The sequence below is a fragment of the Phyllostomus hastatus genome, unplaced genomic scaffold (genome assembly GCF_019186645.2).
Source record: "Phyllostomus hastatus isolate PE091 unplaced genomic scaffold, TTU_PhHast_1.1 phas_contig_2, whole genome shotgun sequence".
NCBI classification, from domain to species: Eukaryota; Metazoa; Chordata; class Mammalia; order Chiroptera; family Phyllostomidae; genus Phyllostomus; species Phyllostomus hastatus.
In genome coordinates, this window is record NW_025333718.1 from 253,894 (window position 1) to 271,955 (window position 18,062).

At 37.6% G+C, this 18,062-nt stretch overlaps 1 protein-coding gene across 1 annotated transcript in view; it reads left to right on the forward strand.

The window, feature by feature from the left end:
• EIF2AK3 (eukaryotic translation initiation factor 2 alpha kinase 3) overlaps nt 1-18,062 on the forward strand; it is an 89,857-nt gene that overhangs the window by 45,970 nt on the left and 25,825 nt on the right. Inside the window, exons 5-12 of the mRNA XM_045835202.1 lie at nt 517-748; nt 1,954-2,116; nt 3,340-3,480; nt 4,101-4,223; nt 5,668-5,897; nt 6,255-6,367; nt 9,646-9,768; nt 16,748-16,897. Of these exons, the coding sequence (XP_045691158.1) occupies nt 517-748; nt 1,954-2,116; nt 3,340-3,480; nt 4,101-4,223; nt 5,668-5,897; nt 6,255-6,367; nt 9,646-9,768; nt 16,748-16,897 (1,275 nt within the window). The remainder of the gene's footprint in view (nt 1-516; nt 749-1,953; nt 2,117-3,339; nt 3,481-4,100; nt 4,224-5,667; nt 5,898-6,254; nt 6,368-9,645; nt 9,769-16,747; nt 16,898-18,062) is intronic.

Genomic DNA, 18,062 nt, shown 5'->3' on the forward strand with positions numbered 1-18,062 from the left:
AAAGAGTAGAGATTGGAGGTAAGGTGGTATGTGAGGCTTGGTATACTGTGTCACATTGCCCTTCAAGACATGCTTTCATATAAATTTAAAATTGATGTGTTCATCTTGCCTTTTACATTGGTTTACTGGCAGACATGAATTTTTCTGCACTTGAGTGAAACGTGGCCCAGACTTTAATTAAGAAGTAAGGCCACCAGAATGCTGCCTCATTTTAAGATGACTTTGATGTTTTTTGAAAAAAGACTTTCTGATTCGGAAATGTAAACATTAGTTTTTGAGAGAAAATCTGTCCCATAGCTGTCAGATCACAACTTTCGGAATCATTTCTGAAGGGTCAGGACAAAGTTACCCCCTCTTGTGGCATGAATTATCAGTGCTTCTTTTACAGAAGATTTTGTGGAGTTTTTCTCATCAAAAGATTTTAATACTTGTGTATTTTTACTCTAGAAAAGTTCTTTATTTGGCCCCCCTGTATATCAAGTGTAAATTTCTAAAACATGCCTTTGTAAATTTAAGGTGGAATTTCAGTGTTGGGCACTTCGAACTTCGGTATATTCCAGACATGGAAACTAGAGGTGGATTTATTGAAAGCACCTTAAAACCCAGTTGGAACAAAGAGTCTGAAATTATTTCAGATGTGGAAGAACAGGAAGCTGCCCTTGTGGACACAGTGATAAAAGTCTCAGTTGCTGATTGGAAGGTTATGGCTTTTAGTAAGAAGGGAGGACATCTGGAATGGGAATATCAGGTACCTAAAACAATTGAGAATTTATGAACTGTTTCTTCCTTTCTCAGTTTGACCAAACCTTGGGTAGTGGGAAATGACTGCCGTTTTGAATTTTTAACTTGTTCTCTATGCTTAAGAAATTTGTGGTTTCATACCTATTAAAATGGCTATTTTGAGAAAGACAAAAGACAGGTTGTTCGAGAGGATATTGGTGAACAATGTACAACAGTGTATCTTTGTACAATGCTAATGGGGATGTAAATTGGCCCAGCCCCTATGGAAAACATTTGGAGGTTCCTCGAAAAAATTAAAAATAGACCTGCCATATGATACAGCAATTCCACTTCTGGGTACATACTCAAAGGAAGTGAAATCAATATCTCAAAGAGATGTTTGTACTACCATGTTCAGTATAGCATTTTCACAGTAGCCAAAGTATGGAGTCAGTCTAAGTGTCCATCAGTGTATGAATAGATAAAGAAAATGTGATGTGTGTATATATACATATAATGGAATTATTTAGCCTTAAAAAAGGGAATCCTGTCATTTGCAACAGTATTGATGAACTTGGAGGACATTGAAATAAGCCAGACACAGAAAGTTAAATACTACATCATCTCACCTGCATGTGGAATCTAAGAAAGTTGAACACATAGAAGCAGACAGTGGAATAATGATTGTTAGAGGCTAGGGGGAAGGGGAAGTGGGGGGATGTTGGTCAAGGGTGCGAAGTTTCAGTTATTCAGGATGACTAAGTTCTGGGGAAGTAATATACAGTATGGTGATGAGTGTAGTTAATAATTCTATATTGTATAGTTGAAATTTGCCAAGAGAATAGTTAGTTCTTTAAAAAAAAACCCTTTTCCTGCTTTACTGAGGTATAATTGACAAGGAAGAACTCTATATATTTGGTTGGTACATCGTAATGATTTGATATACATGTACATTATAAATGAAGAGAGTAGATCTTAAAGGTTCTTACCATATGCACACAAAATATATGAGCTGGTGTGTGTTAATAATTGATTGTGCTAATCATTTCACAGTGTATACATATATCAAAATACCAGATTTTCATCTTAAGTATCTATATATCTTTTTGTCAATTGTATTTCAATAAATCTGGAAAAATTAAAGTTTTAAAAAATTTATGATTTTTAAATGATAAGTTAGAATACATAAATACTGCTTGAAATTATTTAGACTTTTTTCCCACTTTTGTTTAGTTTTGTACTCCCATTGCATCTGCCTGGTTGGTTAAGGGTGGAAAAGTCATTCCCATCAGTCTTTTTGATGATACCAGTTATGCATCTAATAATGAAGTTTTAGAAGATGAAGAAGACATTGTAGAAGCTGCCCGAGGAGCCACAGAAAACAGTGTTTACTTGGGTGAGTGACTCTTATCCAGTGATAGTACAAATTAACATCTAGATTTGATTCCTACATTGTTCCTTCTTACTTCAGATGTGCCTATTGTAGTTTTAATAACTACCATAAATACATTCTGTGCCTTAGGTTGCCCCAAGATTTATACTTTGATTTCCATTCCTGCTATTTGGTTTCATTTATCCAATTCTGAAACTTTTAATTACTATACCTCTTTTCCCCTCTGAGACCTATATCAGAAAGGCTTAGAAATGTTGCCATTATACATGTACATAGATCATTTCAAGTTATTGATATATTCTCAAAATCTAGAACTTTCTGCATTTGTATTTGTACTTGCAATTTCCCCCTCCTTTAAAAATTATGTTAACTTTTACTATGCAACTTATTTAAAAAATAAAAATAAAATTTTGGAATGCTTCTAGGCAATTGAAGTTCTTTAAAAACTTTTGAAAAACCTTGAATCTAATTGTTTGAGCTAGTTTAGATGGTCAGATACTCACAAACTTCTTTAAGTTCTATCAGTGTGCTATCCACCATTCATCCTCAATGAAATGCAAGAATTTGAAAGAGTAACATGTTATACATGTGTTATGATAATATTTAACTGAATTGTTAGCAGTATCTCTGGAATTATAGGTGTTTAGGTTTCCTTAAGGAGAATGTTACTTCATCTAAGTTATTGGTCTCATAAGAGTATACTGATGACTTTTCTTTGAATTTTGCTACTGGATGTGTTTTCAAGTAGTTACTGAAAATTTTTATTCAGTGAGAAACATTGTGTGGAGCTTGTGTGTAACTTTCCTCCCATATTTTTGTTGATTAGCCTTTGGGTCATTTGCTTCAGGCGTGGTTCTTTGAAAAGAGCTATATAACACATGAAAAATACTGGAATTAACCTATTATTATTAAATCAAAATGAATGTCTTTGGCCCTGGCTGGGGTGGCTTAGTGGACTGAGCGCTAGTCTGCAAACCAAAGGGTTGCTGGTTTGATTCCCAGTCAGGGCACATGCCTGGGTTGAGGGCCAAGTCCCTGGTGGGGGGCGTGTGACGGGCAACCACACATTGATGTTTCTCTTCCTCTCTTCTTTCCTCTCTTTCCATCTCTCTAAAAATAAATAAATAAATAAAAAATCTTTAAAATTAAAAAGAAAATGAATCTCTTTGACAAAAGTTATTGGTGCTTTATTCTAAACATAACTGATAATGTTCTGTTTGATTCAGGAATGTACAGAGGCCAGCTGTATCTTCAGTCGTCAGTCAGAATTTCAGAAAAGTTTCCTACGAGTCCCAAGGCCTTGGAATCTATTAATAATGAAAATGCAGTTATTCCTTTGCCAACAATCAAATGGAAACCCTTAATTCGTAAGTGAATTGGAAACTTTCATAGTTTATTAACATGTTCAGAGGCCTAATCATTTAGTGTCTTTGCCTTAGTTTTGACTATCAGAGGTCACAACTATTATATTCTCTATATTTTCTGAAAAACTAGGAAGGTATTTCAAATGTTAATGAATTTTAATTATCATTTAGAACGTGATTCCATTGAAACAGCAGTTCCTTCACCAGAACTCAAGGTTAATAAAATATTTCTCTGTACAACTTAGAAAAACTCTTAACCATTCACCAATCATGCCTAAGTATCAGTGCTTAACTTACTTATATCAAGAATATTTATGAAAAATTATCTAGTTGTCACATCATAGTCTTTGAAACACTTAATGAATTGAAATCAAATACTAGACTACCTACTTTCCTCAGTTATCTTTTTGTACCTTGTATATATTTTTTTATCACACAATTTTTAATTACTTGTTTAAAGAATTTATCTCTATCAGACTGCTTTTCAAGGAAAAGAACCTTGAGCCATTTGTTTAATTTATATGCTGGTATTGAACTGTGGTTGCATATCTGTTTTTTGAAAGAATGAGGTACATACATTTTCATGAAAGTCATAGTGGTTAAGCTTTTACATTTTCTTTTAGATTCTCCTTCCAGAACTCCTATCTTGGTGGGGTCTGATGAATTTGACAAATGTCTCAGTAATGATAAGTTTTCTCATGATGAGTACAGTAATGGCCCACTTTCAATCTTGCAGTATCCATATGGTAAGTGTGATTACTCTTGGGTTAAAAATGCTGGTTTATTTTTTAATTTATATATTAACTTGAAATCAATTAATAGAATTTAAATGAAAGGTAGTTCATTGCAGGGTGGAAAAATAAAATACTATAGAAAGCAATATTGTGAATAGTGGCCAAGGTGAAAGCTGCAAAGTCAGGTTGCCAAAGTTCAAATCTGTTTTGCCACATGCTGGGTTGGGCATCTAACTTTACTGTGTGTCATCTGTAAAACAAGGATTGTAATCATCATGTCTATTTATTGGGTTGTTGTGAGGTCTGAGATAATGTGTGTACAATCTTAATTAATACCGTGACTGGCAAATAAATGTTCAATAACCATTAGTTCTTATTAGTTTTTATTTAATTATCAGCTGATATAATGTAGTCAATATAAAATGAATATGTATAATGAAGAAAATATGTTTTCATAGAGCTATGTGAAAATACTGTAAAATAAGGTATTTTAATTTTGTTTGCAGACAATGGAAATTATTGCAAAAGTAAAGAATAGGTGAACTTTGGCATGAAATACATTCCCATGTATTTAAAATTGGCGTATAATAAGATACAAAGGCCTTTTGAGCACTTAGATATAAAAAAAATAAAGTCCTCAAATTTGCATTAGACAAAAACATAGATTCCTCATTAGTTACATTAGATATTAGGACTGGGAAATAATTGTAGAATTTAAATTGATAAAAACAAACAAACAAACCCAGAGGGCTATGAACAAGAAACACCAGTCTTTATCTGATTTGATCAAACTCCAGATATGAAAGAATTTTGTAATCTGCCTACGTTAATACAATATAAAAGACAAAAAAGACAGTCTGCTTTCTAGACAAACTCATTTAGACAACCTAGAATGAATCAAGCAGTGTGATGCAAATATTTTCCTTTCAGCCTGTGAAGAATGATTCATGGTAAAATTTGGCTTTGGTTGATGCTAAGTAAAAGTAAAGTTTAAAGTCCTTCAAGGAAGTTGAGTACTGTCTAATTCTTTTTTTCATTTAAAGGATTTAATTATTAATGAAGTAAGGAGTGGGTTGGCCCTTACCTTTTTTCTAGTCTTATTCTAGACTAGAAAATTATTTTTAATAGTTCATTTTTTATTGTATTTTTTCCATTATCTTATCCTCCCTATATGCTCTTCCACCTCCACTCACCCCCCCTCCCCTGCAGCAATCACCACTCAGTATGAAGAATATTTAAATGCTTATGGGATAAAGGAAAATATATTTGCATAGTAAAAAAGAAAAAGTTGGGTAAATGAGGCTATTAAATGTGATAAAGAAGAGATGAAACTTCTCTAAAAGGAGTTAATGTCATAAGTCATAGAAAAATTAATAATTTTCGGTAATTACAGATACATCTGCTTTGGATTGTCTTTTTAAAAATTTAAATAACCTTTTAATGTTTGTATTTCAAGATAATGGTTATTATCTACCATACTACCAGAGGGAAAGGAGCAAACGGAGCATAAGGAACACACAGATGACAGTCAGATTTCTCGACAACCCAAATTACAACAAGAATGTCCGCAAAAAGGACCCTGTTCTCCTCTTACATTGGTGGAAGGAAATAGCTTTAACTATTCTGTTTTGTATCATAGCAACAACTTTTATTGTGTGCAAACTTTTCCATCCTCAGTCTCACAGAGTAAGACATATTTTAGAATCTAATGTATTTCAAAGTGTTAAGAGTTTAGAAAACTAATTGTGAATGTCGGGGGCGGGGGTGAGGGGTACATTTACTTAAGTTTTACTGTAACTCATTGTTACCCATATGCCATTTCCACTTCCTTACCTTTCATTTCTCCTCAATGCATAGCAGTCTGACTTCCATCTGGGTCATTCCCCTTCCATTTCACAAGGGTGATGCAGAATTCTGGGTTTTTTATAATGCTTTTGTTTTTCTCAGTACTATTTATGTTTCCATGTTATTTTATAGCCTGAGATTGTTAGCTAACTTTCATTCATCTTTGTACTGATAGTGATTTTTCCCCCACCTTACCAGCAAAGGAAAGAATCTGAAACTCAATGCCAAACTGAAAATAAATATGATTCTGTGAGTGGAGAAGCTAACGACAGTAGCTGGAACGACATAAAAAATTCTGGTTATATATCACGGTAAGAGTTGTCATAAAATATCTGTGTGTGGTAGCTTCTGGTGTTAACTCTTAGATCAAAGAAGAAATGGCCTCTAGACTAAGATCTTGTTTAACTGTATTTTTAATGTGTGACTATCTAGGTAAATAAAACATACACTTAACCCTCAAGTAACTTAAGCTTATTCAAAGTGTATGTATCCTAAAATGGGTAGAAATAGAGTGTTATAGAAGTTTAGAATTTCAGCCACCAACTTTTAAGTTTTTATCAGATAATTTAGTTGTTGAGTGTCTACCGTGTACTTGGGCTCAGCATTAATAATACTAAATAATTATTGTTTTATTTGACTACAATATAAATCTCCATATGTGACTTAATCCTCATTTATTTCATCTTTATTCTGTCTAGATTAGAAGTAGGAGGATGGGGAAATATGCCAATAGAATAGATCATTTTTAAAGGCAGAAATGGTAAGTAGGTTGCCTAAAAAGTAGTCAATTTGAATAATTTGAAAATAAAATAAAAGGAGAGCCTCTGGCCCTGATTGGTGTTGCTCAGTTGTTGGGCCGCATTCCGCAAAGCGAAAAAGATAACCAGTTCGATTCCCTGTCAGGGCACATGCCTGGATCATGGTTTCAGTCCCCGCCTGAATTGAGAGGCAGCCGATAGATGTTTCTCTCCCTCTCTTTCTCCTTCCCTTCCCCTACCTCTAAAAATAAATAATAAAATCTTTATTTTTTTAATTAGAGCCTCTGAGCAATCTGTCACACATGGAGATTTGATGTTTGTGGTACAGGAAATGGTGCTGTAGTTCATTTTCCATATTACATGGAGTATCACTACTTTTTCCCTTTGTATTGATATTATACTTAGCACTGTAGTTAAATGGGGACAAGGAAAAGATATATAGAACCTTACTGTAATAACTAGGATAATGGTTTTATGACAGAAAAGATTGAAAATGACAGCTAAAATGTGTGATGTTTTGATTATCTATAGACTTAATTTATCTAAGGTGCATTCATACTGTATTATCAAAAATTGAGAACTTATTGTAATCAGTTTGTTTTAACTACTAGTTTCTCAAAGCAAAATTTACTAGGTGACTAAGAAGTGGTAAGGGCTTTAAGACCCTGCTAATAGAGATGCTAATGTGTCAGTGACCAGCAATACCAGCAGGCAGTAAGAAAGAGAGGGAGAGAACAAAGAACCTGACAGCTTCCTGTGGGTAACCTCCTATAGAAGGCATTCATTGTTTATTCAGCTTTTACTCTGAACAACTATGTGCAGGTCAGTATTTCAGGCTTTGGGAGAAACAGAAAGACTGGGCTTATTCTGGAAGAGCTTAAAGCCTATGGGGGAAGATAATACTGGGTAAAACATAAACATTAGAAAAAGCAATGAATGAAGTGACTAACTCTGGTTGTGATGATTCAAGAGGACATAAATAAGTCACATTTTAATTGAACCTTAAATCATAAGTAAGCTGGAGATGAGAAGGAGGCGGAGGAATGAGGTGTGATGAATAAATATATATATATATATTTGTAAAGCTGTTGTGAAGAAATTTAGAGTAATGTACTCTACAATTAAATGACTTAATTTTCCTTTAACTTTATTCATTATCAAAAGTACAGTTAATAGCTTTTAAAATACAGGAGCTCTATAATAATAATTAATATATGTTGAGCACCTACTATATTCTAGGCATTATTAAGAGTATGAGCTCTGGATTCAGTCATGAGTCCCAGGCCTAACTTTGTTGTTTATCAGTTGGGACCTTAGGCAAGGTAATAAATATAGAGTTTGTAAGCATATAAAAGATGTTTCTCTTTTTAGAAGATATACCCATTTTCATATAGATGTTTTCTTTAATATAGGAAGGTAATTCTTAGCCCTCTAGGAGCAGTATATGAACTTCATAGGTTTTTGCAGCTGGGGAGATGGATTTGTACGAAAGTACCTTGTCTAGCTATTTTTAGGGGTACAGATTATTATTCGTCATTCTCTGTGAAGGTAATTAGTCATGGAAGGTTGGGATCTATTGCTTCTTCTCCTCTGTGTTCTAACCAGCTGAGCCAACTACTAAATTAGCTTGAGTGTGCAAATCGTAAATTAAAAAATTTAGCCTTATAAGAGATATGAAAGATAATCTAATTCAACTCTTCCCCTATATGGTTGAAAGAAAACTTCCACAGCATGCATGCATGCATTCATACATTCACTTATTAATTCGTGCATTCTTCAGCAGATATTTGTTAGACCTTCTATTTGCCAGGTAAGCCCAGTCTGTGAAAATACAAAGAGAAATAAGAATGTATCGCTGCATTCAAGGCCCCCACAATTCAATGGCAGTGAGGAGAATGAGTTGCATGCAATAACTGCAAAATGTTAAGTTTAAATATTTCAAACAACTGTGAGCAAAGTGCTATGAGAACATTAAGATGGGGGTCTAGGAAGGGCTTACAGAGGTAGTGAGATGAGCAGAATGAAGGAAGAATAGTTTCATTCAATACAAAGAAGTAGGCCATCCCCTAGAGCAAACAGTAGAAGCAAAGCCCTAAAATGTGAGAGAGCCTGGTACAAGTTGGTTGTGAGGTCAGACACTAAAGGGAGAAATTGCTACAATGTGGAGGTCCATCTGTCAGTGACAGATGCTGAGTTAGCTTCTGTCTGAATACTTGTGGGCATGCGCATACTGACTCATGAGGCAACTCAGCCAATTTTAGACAGCTTTGGTCACTAGAATGGTTTCTGACTTGAAAAGTACCTAATTATGATACGATCAATTAAATAAAGGTTACAGGTACTGATACAATATTAATATACGTTTGAATTGAGTACAGAATACTACAGGAGGTACTCTGTTAGAGATGCTCTAACCTAAAGGTTAAAGAATTAAGAATATAATATTTTGATAGGTGATGAAAAGTATTAGATAGGACAGAACAGTAGTACAGTTGCTTTAAGAATAAGTGATTCCCAAGTGATTCCTGGGGTGGGAGGTATAAGGGAGTTAAATGGCAATGGAAAAAAAAATACAATAGAAAATGTGATTCCCAATGAAGCAGGAGCTTTTATACTTTAATAAATTTCCTGGTGAAAACATTAGAATGTGTTTGCTCAGTTTATACAAACAAAACAAAGAATGCTATTAGTAGAATTTACATGCTTTATTAAAATAAGTTCTATGAGACTTGCTGAATTTATACATTTTATATGTCATGAAATACGATTGAACTGATTATTACATACTACAAAATTTAAAACTCTAATTAATTAACTTTTTTTTTTTTTAGATATCTAACAGATTTTGAGCCAATTCAGTGCATGGGCCGTGGTGGGTTTGGAGTTGTCTTTGAAGCTAGAAACAAAGTAGATGACTGCAATTATGCTATCAAGAGAATCCGTCTCCCCAACAGGTAATACATGGTACTTTTAGTAAACTTGGAATTAGCACTGTATAATTTAATCTCGTAGGCAATATGTCCTTCTTACTATACCCCAAAGAGACTATAGAGAACAGTCCCTGACCTTCTGAATCTTATATGTAAGTGTTACCAGGTAACTAGGTGTCTAAAAGGCATGATCTACTTCAGTTGCTTTGAATCTACTTTTAAAAAATGTGCCCTTGTTTTATATTTTTAATAACTCAGAAATTCCCCATAATAAATTTTAGTAACTATAGATTGTAATACGTAGCACCATTTAAAAACAATATTATGGAAAATAAAGAAAAGTATTAAAACAAAAATTATCTGTATCTTTCCTGCCTGGTAATAACCACATTAGCATTTTAGAGTATTTCCTTTTGCTTTTTTTCTGGCCATAAATTTACCTAGTTATCAATTCAGTATAGTTTCATCTCTTGCTTCCTTCATTGCATCCTCAGCATTTTCCATATTATTAAGTATTTTATTAAAATGTTAAAATATATTATAAGTGTATTTATGGTTGGATAATCCAGTTAATATGTGTGCTGTATTATATTTAACTGTCTTGTATTGTTAAATATTTAAGTTTCCAATTTGTTACAATTAAAAATAACTTTGCAAAGTTCACCTTTTTTTTTTTTTTCAAGTACAGTTGTCTCCATTTTCTCCCCACTACTCCCCCCCACCCCAGCCATCCCCACCCCCTACCTTTGATCCTACCCCTCTTTGGCTTTGTCTATGCACCCTTTATACAGCACCTTTTATATAAATATTTGATCACATCTGTTTCCTTGGGATAGATTCCTAGAAGTAGAATTTCTGGCTCAGAACAATATGATGCTTAAGATGATGAGCTTTCAGTAGTACCTTCCTTTCTACTTATTGTAGAAGGCTCTTACGGATTTTTTTTTCTTTTCAAAAATAAATTTATTGAGTTTATTGGAGTGACATTGGTTAATAAAATTATATAGGTTTCAAGTGTACTATTCATAATACATCATCTGTATATTGTATGTTTACCACCCAAAGTCAATTCTCCTTCCATCACCGTTTCCACCCTACCCCCCCCTTACTCTATTCTTCCTTCCTTCACCCCACTTTCCCTTTGGTAATCACCTTACTATTATCTGTGTCAGTGAGTTTTGTATTTCGTTTGTTTGTTTGTTTTGTTTAATCCCTTCACCTTTTTCCCCCAGCTTCCCAACTCCCCTCCCCTCTGATAGATGTCAGTCTGTTCTCTGTATCTATGAGTCTGTTTCTATTTTATTTGTTAGCTTATTTTGTTCTTTAGATTCCACATATAAGTGAAATTGTATCATATTTATTTGTCTTTCTCTGCCTAGTTTATTAGCATGGATTCTTGATAAATGTGCACTAACTGCCAGACTGTCCTAACTGGTAGTAAGATGTTCTGTCCAACAGATAGGTGACACGGACCCTGGCTCATGGGGTCTGCAGTGTTATGGATGAGAGGAGACAAATTCACGTGAGCTACCGAGTCCTGTGGAGGAAAAGGGACAGTACGGCCACTCTTTCAAGGGGAGAGCGCCTCAGAGAGCCTCGCCACACTCTCAAGAGGAGAGGAGAGTGTACTGACCCTTGCCTTGACAGGCTTTTATTGCTTTTCTGGGCACATTACATGATGGTCCTCATTTACTACGCATAGGTTCACTTTAGGTGGTTACCTTTGCCAGAAAACAAAGGAGAAGATGCCACTAGTTACTTCAAAGAGAAGGATGTTGCAGACCAAGGGCAAAAAGTGTTTGAACCAGTTACACTCCATACTGGGGAAGTTTAGCACAGACTTTAAGAGTTACAGTAAGCACTTGCTGCCTCAATTCATGGTGAGGGAATTTTAGCAAAAGCAAGTCTCAAAGTGGCCTAGGTACAATGCAGGTCTGATTCCCCACGGCAGAACCTGTCCGTGGGTGTGGGTCCTGTGTATTGGACCTTACTTTCCACTGGGAGCTGGGCCAATGCCATGCAGGGACACAAGGATGGGATGGTTTGAGTACTATGGGACTAATTCATTTCTTTAGTATGTAATTTTCGAATAGTTTAAATATTTACACGTGCAAGGCAACACATAGGAAAGGCTTCTGTGCTCAAGAACCTATAACTATTTGAGGTTTTTGTATATATACTCAGATAGTTACAATGCAATGAATATTGTGACCCGTGATTCATCTAAGTAAATAGCTTGTCATGAAAAAAGCACAGATGAAGCTGAAAAGGCAGTCAGGAAAGGCAAGGTTTGTGGAGGTAGTGACTTCTGTGCTGAGTGTTCAAGAGTAGCCTATCCCTCAGTAGATAAGTGTGTAGGGAAGGGATGGCCAACTACCTGACATGTCCTGAGTGAATGCTCTAGGCAAGTACTCAAGGGTGGTACAGAGAATGGTGAGAGTTCTGGCAAGGGTAAGAATTAGGAGGGGGTGTAGAAGAGAAGATGAAAAAGATGGGTCGTAGCACCTTCAGTGTCAAGCAAAGGAGTTTAGATTTCATTTTGTACACTGTTATGCCTTTGAACAGAGAATGAAGTGATCAGAGTAGAGGTGACCATATCACCGGTAGTCAGAGGTAACCAGGTTCTTGGTGATTGGGACAAAGAATTGAACCAAACACCCAGAGTTTATAGAAGAGAACATGGGAGCAGGCCAACTCCAAGCAGAGATTGACCTTGTGGGCTGGAGGGACTCTATTCTTATAGGGCAGATCCTTCCTGGCTAGTTTTGGCGGTCTTTTACCATGCATGTGCAATAGTTGTATTACTTTAAAGCTGTTGCACATGTGGTCTCCCATGGTTTTCCCAGATTAGCCATCAGGGAAGGGGATCCCACAAAATTACTGAATTGGCCCCTGCTTCTCTTGGGGTCCCCCTGTACTAGGTTTGCCTTGCTCATTGCCAAAGAATTACAGTTCTCCATGTTAGAGATTGGTGAATAGGAAAGGAATTATTTATTCAAGTTATACAAACTTAAGAGTAATGAATTAATGTCTTCATCAAAATCCCAGAGTCCCTTAAAACACCCACAAACACACACAGTCCTTCCTTCCTCCCTTTGCCTGGTCTGGAGTATCGTATCTCAGGAAAAGAAATGGTAGTCCGTGGCTCAGGCAGCCACCGGATCTTCCGAGTAAACTGTGTTCACCTGGTAGGCCTCCCTTGGTTCCCAGCACCATCAGCTGTGTCGCCAGGATCTCCAGTTCTTATTCCAAAATCACATGGCACCTTCTCATGGCCCATAGCAAGAGTCCTTTTCCCCCCTTTCCTTCCTGCAGCATCTCTCCTGTATTCTTCCAAACTGCTGAGAGAGAACTCTGCATTGATGCTACATCTTGCTTTCCAGTTTCCTAAGCTGTGTGACAAAGGGAGACCCAACGCCACATGATTCTCCCCAGCCAAAGCTGCGTGGCAGTCCTTATCATGGCTGTCGCACCTGGGTTTTAAATCCCAGTGCTAATCTTCCTCTGTAGCCCCATTTCCGACTGCTCCCACAATCAGCTACACTTGCCAGTACTCCTGCATTTTCCAGCTTTTCTGGGCTGCCACAGTAAGTCTGGGCAGACGTGGCCCTGTGGTGTGGAGCCAGTCATCTCCAAGCTTTCAGGCAGGCTCTGTAACCAGGGGGAGTTGCGTCCCAGTTACATCTTGGGTGGAAGTCACTCCCTTCTCCCTGGCTCAAAGCATGGCCACAGCTATTTAACATATCTATGAAACCAGTTAAAGGTTATAAATATGTTAAATGACCATTCTAGAGGTTATCTGCAAAACTGTTGCTATGCAAAAAACAACTCAATGGCCCTGCTCTATTTATCCCATCCCCCAGTTCAGACCTGTGGGGATAAGGACATCCCATATTTTTAATATTTCCTAGACACCCTGAGTCCTGGACCCCATTACAATCCTTCTTTTGGAGGCCTCCTGGCTGCACCCTCTTACAACTGGAGGTGGTGTGCACATAGATGGCTAATGTGAGGAAAGGGTTGTTGGGAACCGCCCTGACTGGTATCAGAGGCTGAAACCCCCGCCTAGCTAAGGCTAAGGGAACGCCCTTGGAACTGTAAGCCAGCAAGGAGACAAAAGCTTATCTTCCTGGCAGGAATGCTGCTTCTGCTGCTTTATTAATAACTGAACCCCCAAAAGCTTGGTCGGTTAGCCAAAGACGGGTAAGATTCCCCACGGGGAGACGACCTAAGCCAGGCACGATCACTTTGGGAGGCCCCCCCCCCAAAAGAAGGACTTGGGGGGGGCTGCAGCAAAAGGGGGGTGATGGACCCTCGCTCCTCGGCTTTGACATAGCCTGAGTTCTCAGCGTCTGGAAGAAAATCTCCTTATCTCTCAGTTGCCTTAGTTCCCTTGCTCCACCTAAGCCTGAAACAATGACAGGGTGGTACAGCTCGGTACTGAGAAGTGCGGATTTCCCGGGGTGATCAGGCCTAAGAAAGAACATGTAAATTACTGTGAAACCTTCTTTGTTTAGAATGCTCTCAGTTGAATGAGAAGGGTCTTAGGAGGAAGTTAGTTTGTTCCTCAGTCTTACAGCTCTTTGACCCCCAACTCAATAGACCGGCAGAGTTCTTTGTTTTCTATAGTTCCTTACTTCCCCTAATGAGTACTGTACTTTACCTGAATTATTATGCAAAATGAGCCTAATAAAAGCAGGTATGGACAGTAAATCAGCGCGCTCCCCACTAGGGGGGGTGGCCATTCCGTCCCTACTTCCCCACAGAAACTAGTTTGTCTCTGTGCATGTGTTGTTTTCTCTCGCGTGTGTTTCAGCGAGCCATCCACAGCGTTCCGTGGTCACTGCTGGCCGGTGACCCACGCGCAACAAAGGGTCAGAGAAAAGAATGTTAGATTTGTCACAGGTGGGCACAGGTAACCAGGTTCTTAGTGATTGGGACAAAGAATTGAACCAAACACCCAGAGTTTATAGAAGAGAACATGGGAGCAGGCCAACTCCAAGCAGAGATTGATCTCATAGGCTAGAGGGGCTCTATTCTTATAGGGGGATCTTTCCTGGCTAGTTTTGGTGGGCTTTACTGCACATGTACAAGTAGTTGCATTACTTTAAAGCTACTGCGCATATGGTCTCCCATGATCCTCCCCTATTGGCCACTAGGGAAGAGGGTCCCGCAATGCTACCGAACTGACCCCTGTTTCTCCTGGGGTCCCCCTGTACTAGGTTTGCCTTTCCCTAAGCCAGAGAATTATAGCTCTCCATGTTAGGGATTGGTGAATAGGAAAGGAATTATTTATTCAAGTTACACAGCCTTAAGAGTAATGACTTAATGTCTTCATCAAAATCCCAGAGTCCCTTAAAACACCCACAAACACACACAGTCCTTCCTTCCCCCCTTTGCCTGGTCTGGGGTACTGTATCTCAGGAAAAGAAATAGAAGTCCATGGCTCAGGTAGCTCCCAGTTCTTCCCAGTAATCCATGCTCAGCTGGTAGGCCTTCCTCGGTTCCCAGCACCATTGGCTATATTGCCGGGATCTCCAGCTAAAGCCGTGTGGTGATTCTTCTCATGGCTGCGGGGGCAGGGGGTGGTCCCCCACGCTGGCCAAAGCATGTGCTTCTCCTCACTGCCACAGCTGCATGATCCCTCTCCTTACATAGCTGCAGGAGTCTCCACTCAGCCAAAACCGCATGGTTCTCTCTTCAGTGGCCACCAAGTCTGGGTTTAAATATCCTTCCAGCTTTACTGGGCTCCATCAAGAGTCTGCCCAGGGGTGGCCCCATGTCATGGAGCCAATTATCTCCAAGTTCTCATGCAGGCCCTGTAACTAGAGGGAGTTGCCTCCCAGTTACATCTTGGAGGGAAGTTCCTTCCATCCCCCTGGCTTAGAGCTTGGCCACAGCTATTTAACATATCTATGCAACCTGTTAAAGGCTATAGATATGTTAAGTGACCACACCAGAGGTTAGCTGCAAAGGTTAGTTGCTATGCAAAACAGCTCTGAATGGCTCTGCTCCGTGTCCCTTCCCCCAACTCACACCTGTGGTGGAGGGTGAGGACATCCTATATCTCTTTCTAATATATCCTGGACACCTTGAGTTCTGAACCCCATTACAAGTCCTTCTTTTGGGGACCCTCTGGCTGCACCCTCCTACAGATTTATTTTTGCAGAAGTTTAGTCTTAAGATATAGAATACTAGCGCAGTAGCAGTGGGGACAGACAAGGAAGGAATGAGTGTAAGGAAATGAAAGGAGGAGCTGGTAGGTTTTGGTAAGTTTGGACTGAGAAGTTGACAGATTCACAAACATACGGGGGATCCCAGAGTGGGGACAGTAACAACAAAGCACAGAGGGGAAAGTGGGAGTAGCTGACCACCTCCTGGGGAAGAAAGCAGATTTAACTTGTACTTATGTTGTTTCAGGTGATAGCAGGATCCCTAGAAATATGAGATTAGATTAATCAGAAAAGCTATCACAGCAAAAGGTCAAATCCAGATGCTTTATCATTAAACTTCATTGCCTATGATATTCAGTAGTTGGGGCTTGTTTTAAACAAACATGTTAGGACTAGCTTTTTGGATTGTATGTACCCTGTTTGGTGGTCCTTCTCCATCTTTCTGAGCTGTGATACTGAGCTCTGTTTTCTGAATAATTGACTTTGTACCTATTCATCCTTTTATTCATTAAAGAAGATTAAGCAATAATCTTTAAAGGCCTGTACTCATCCATTTTTCATAAGATAAGAAAGTTTTTTTTCAATGAGGCAATAGCCTTGCTTGTAGCACTTAATTCTAGAACTAAAACAAACAGACAATACTAAACATGTATTTTTTTTTTTAAGTACAGGACTTAATATTGACTTTTTAGAATTATACCACTAGGCTAATTCATCTGTTTCTAATTTTAGATCCTAGGGAGAATTTTACTTTATTTCTCACTCTTGGATATGATTACTTGTTGAGATCAGAGCATCCTTCAGTTTCTCCGTTTTTTCTCCTGTTTCAGAGAATTGGCTCGGGAAAAGGTAATGCGAGAAGTTAAAGCCTTAGCCAAGCTTGAACACCCAGGAATTGTTAGGTATTTTAATGCTTGGTTGGAAGCACCACCAGAGAAGTGGCAAGAAAAAATGGATGAAATTTGGCTGAAAGATGAAAGGTAATATTGTTACATACAAACTTAAAAAACAGTATTTTCTTTCAGGTTAGTTTTTTGCTTATGCAAACAAAATGTTATTTCTATAACTTTAGAGTTGACTTTTTAAAAGAAAAGTAACAGCAGATTACTATTCTCTCACCATGTTTTGGAACATTCTCCAGTCACTTGTTAAATGGAAGTTCATTTAGTATTTAAACGTGATTTTTTTTTTTGTCCAGAACATGAATTTTTAATTAAATTTATTGGGGTGACATTGTTTAATAACAGTATATAACTTTCAGGTGTATAATTCCATAATATATGATCTGTTTATTGTACTGTGTGTTCACCACCCAGTCAGTTGTCCATATGTCACCATATATTTGACACCCTTTACTCTCCTCATCCTCCCTCCATCCCCCTTCCCTTCTGGTAATCATCCTTCTGTTGTTTCTGAGTTTATTTGCTTGTTTTCTTTGTTTATTGCTTTTTGTTTTATAGTCCCACATGAATGAAATCATGTGGTCCTCTCCATCTGACTTATTTTGCTTAGTGTGATACTTTCAAGATCTTCCATGTGGTCACAAATAGCAATATTTCATCTTTTCTTATGGCTGAGTGGTATTCTGTTGTATATATGTACCACTTCTTTATCCAGTCATCTGTTGAAGGACTTTTAAGTTGTTTCATGTCCTGGCTATCATGTATAATGCTACAATGAACATAAGGACATATATATCTTTTTGAATAAATATTTTCAAATTTTTAAGGTAGCTACCTGGAAGAGGGAGTACTAGGTCATATGATAGCTCCAGTTCTTATTTTTTAAATAACAGTTTACATTCAGTATTATTCTGGATTAGTTTTATATGTACAGCATAGTGGTTAGATAGTCATGACTATTCTTAATTTTTTGAGGAACCCACATAATGTTTCCTATAGTGGCTGTCCCAATTCACATTCTCATCAGCCATATATGAAGATTTCTTTTTCTCCACAACCTCTCCTACACTTTTTGTCTTATCGATAATAGCCATCCTAACAGGTGTGAGGTGGTATCTCATTGTGGTTTGATTTGAATTTTTCTCATAGATAGAAAAGTTGAGCATCTTTTCATATATTTGTTGGCCATTTGTATGTCTTTTTGGGAGAAATGTCTGTTCAGGTCATTTGCCCATTTTTTGAA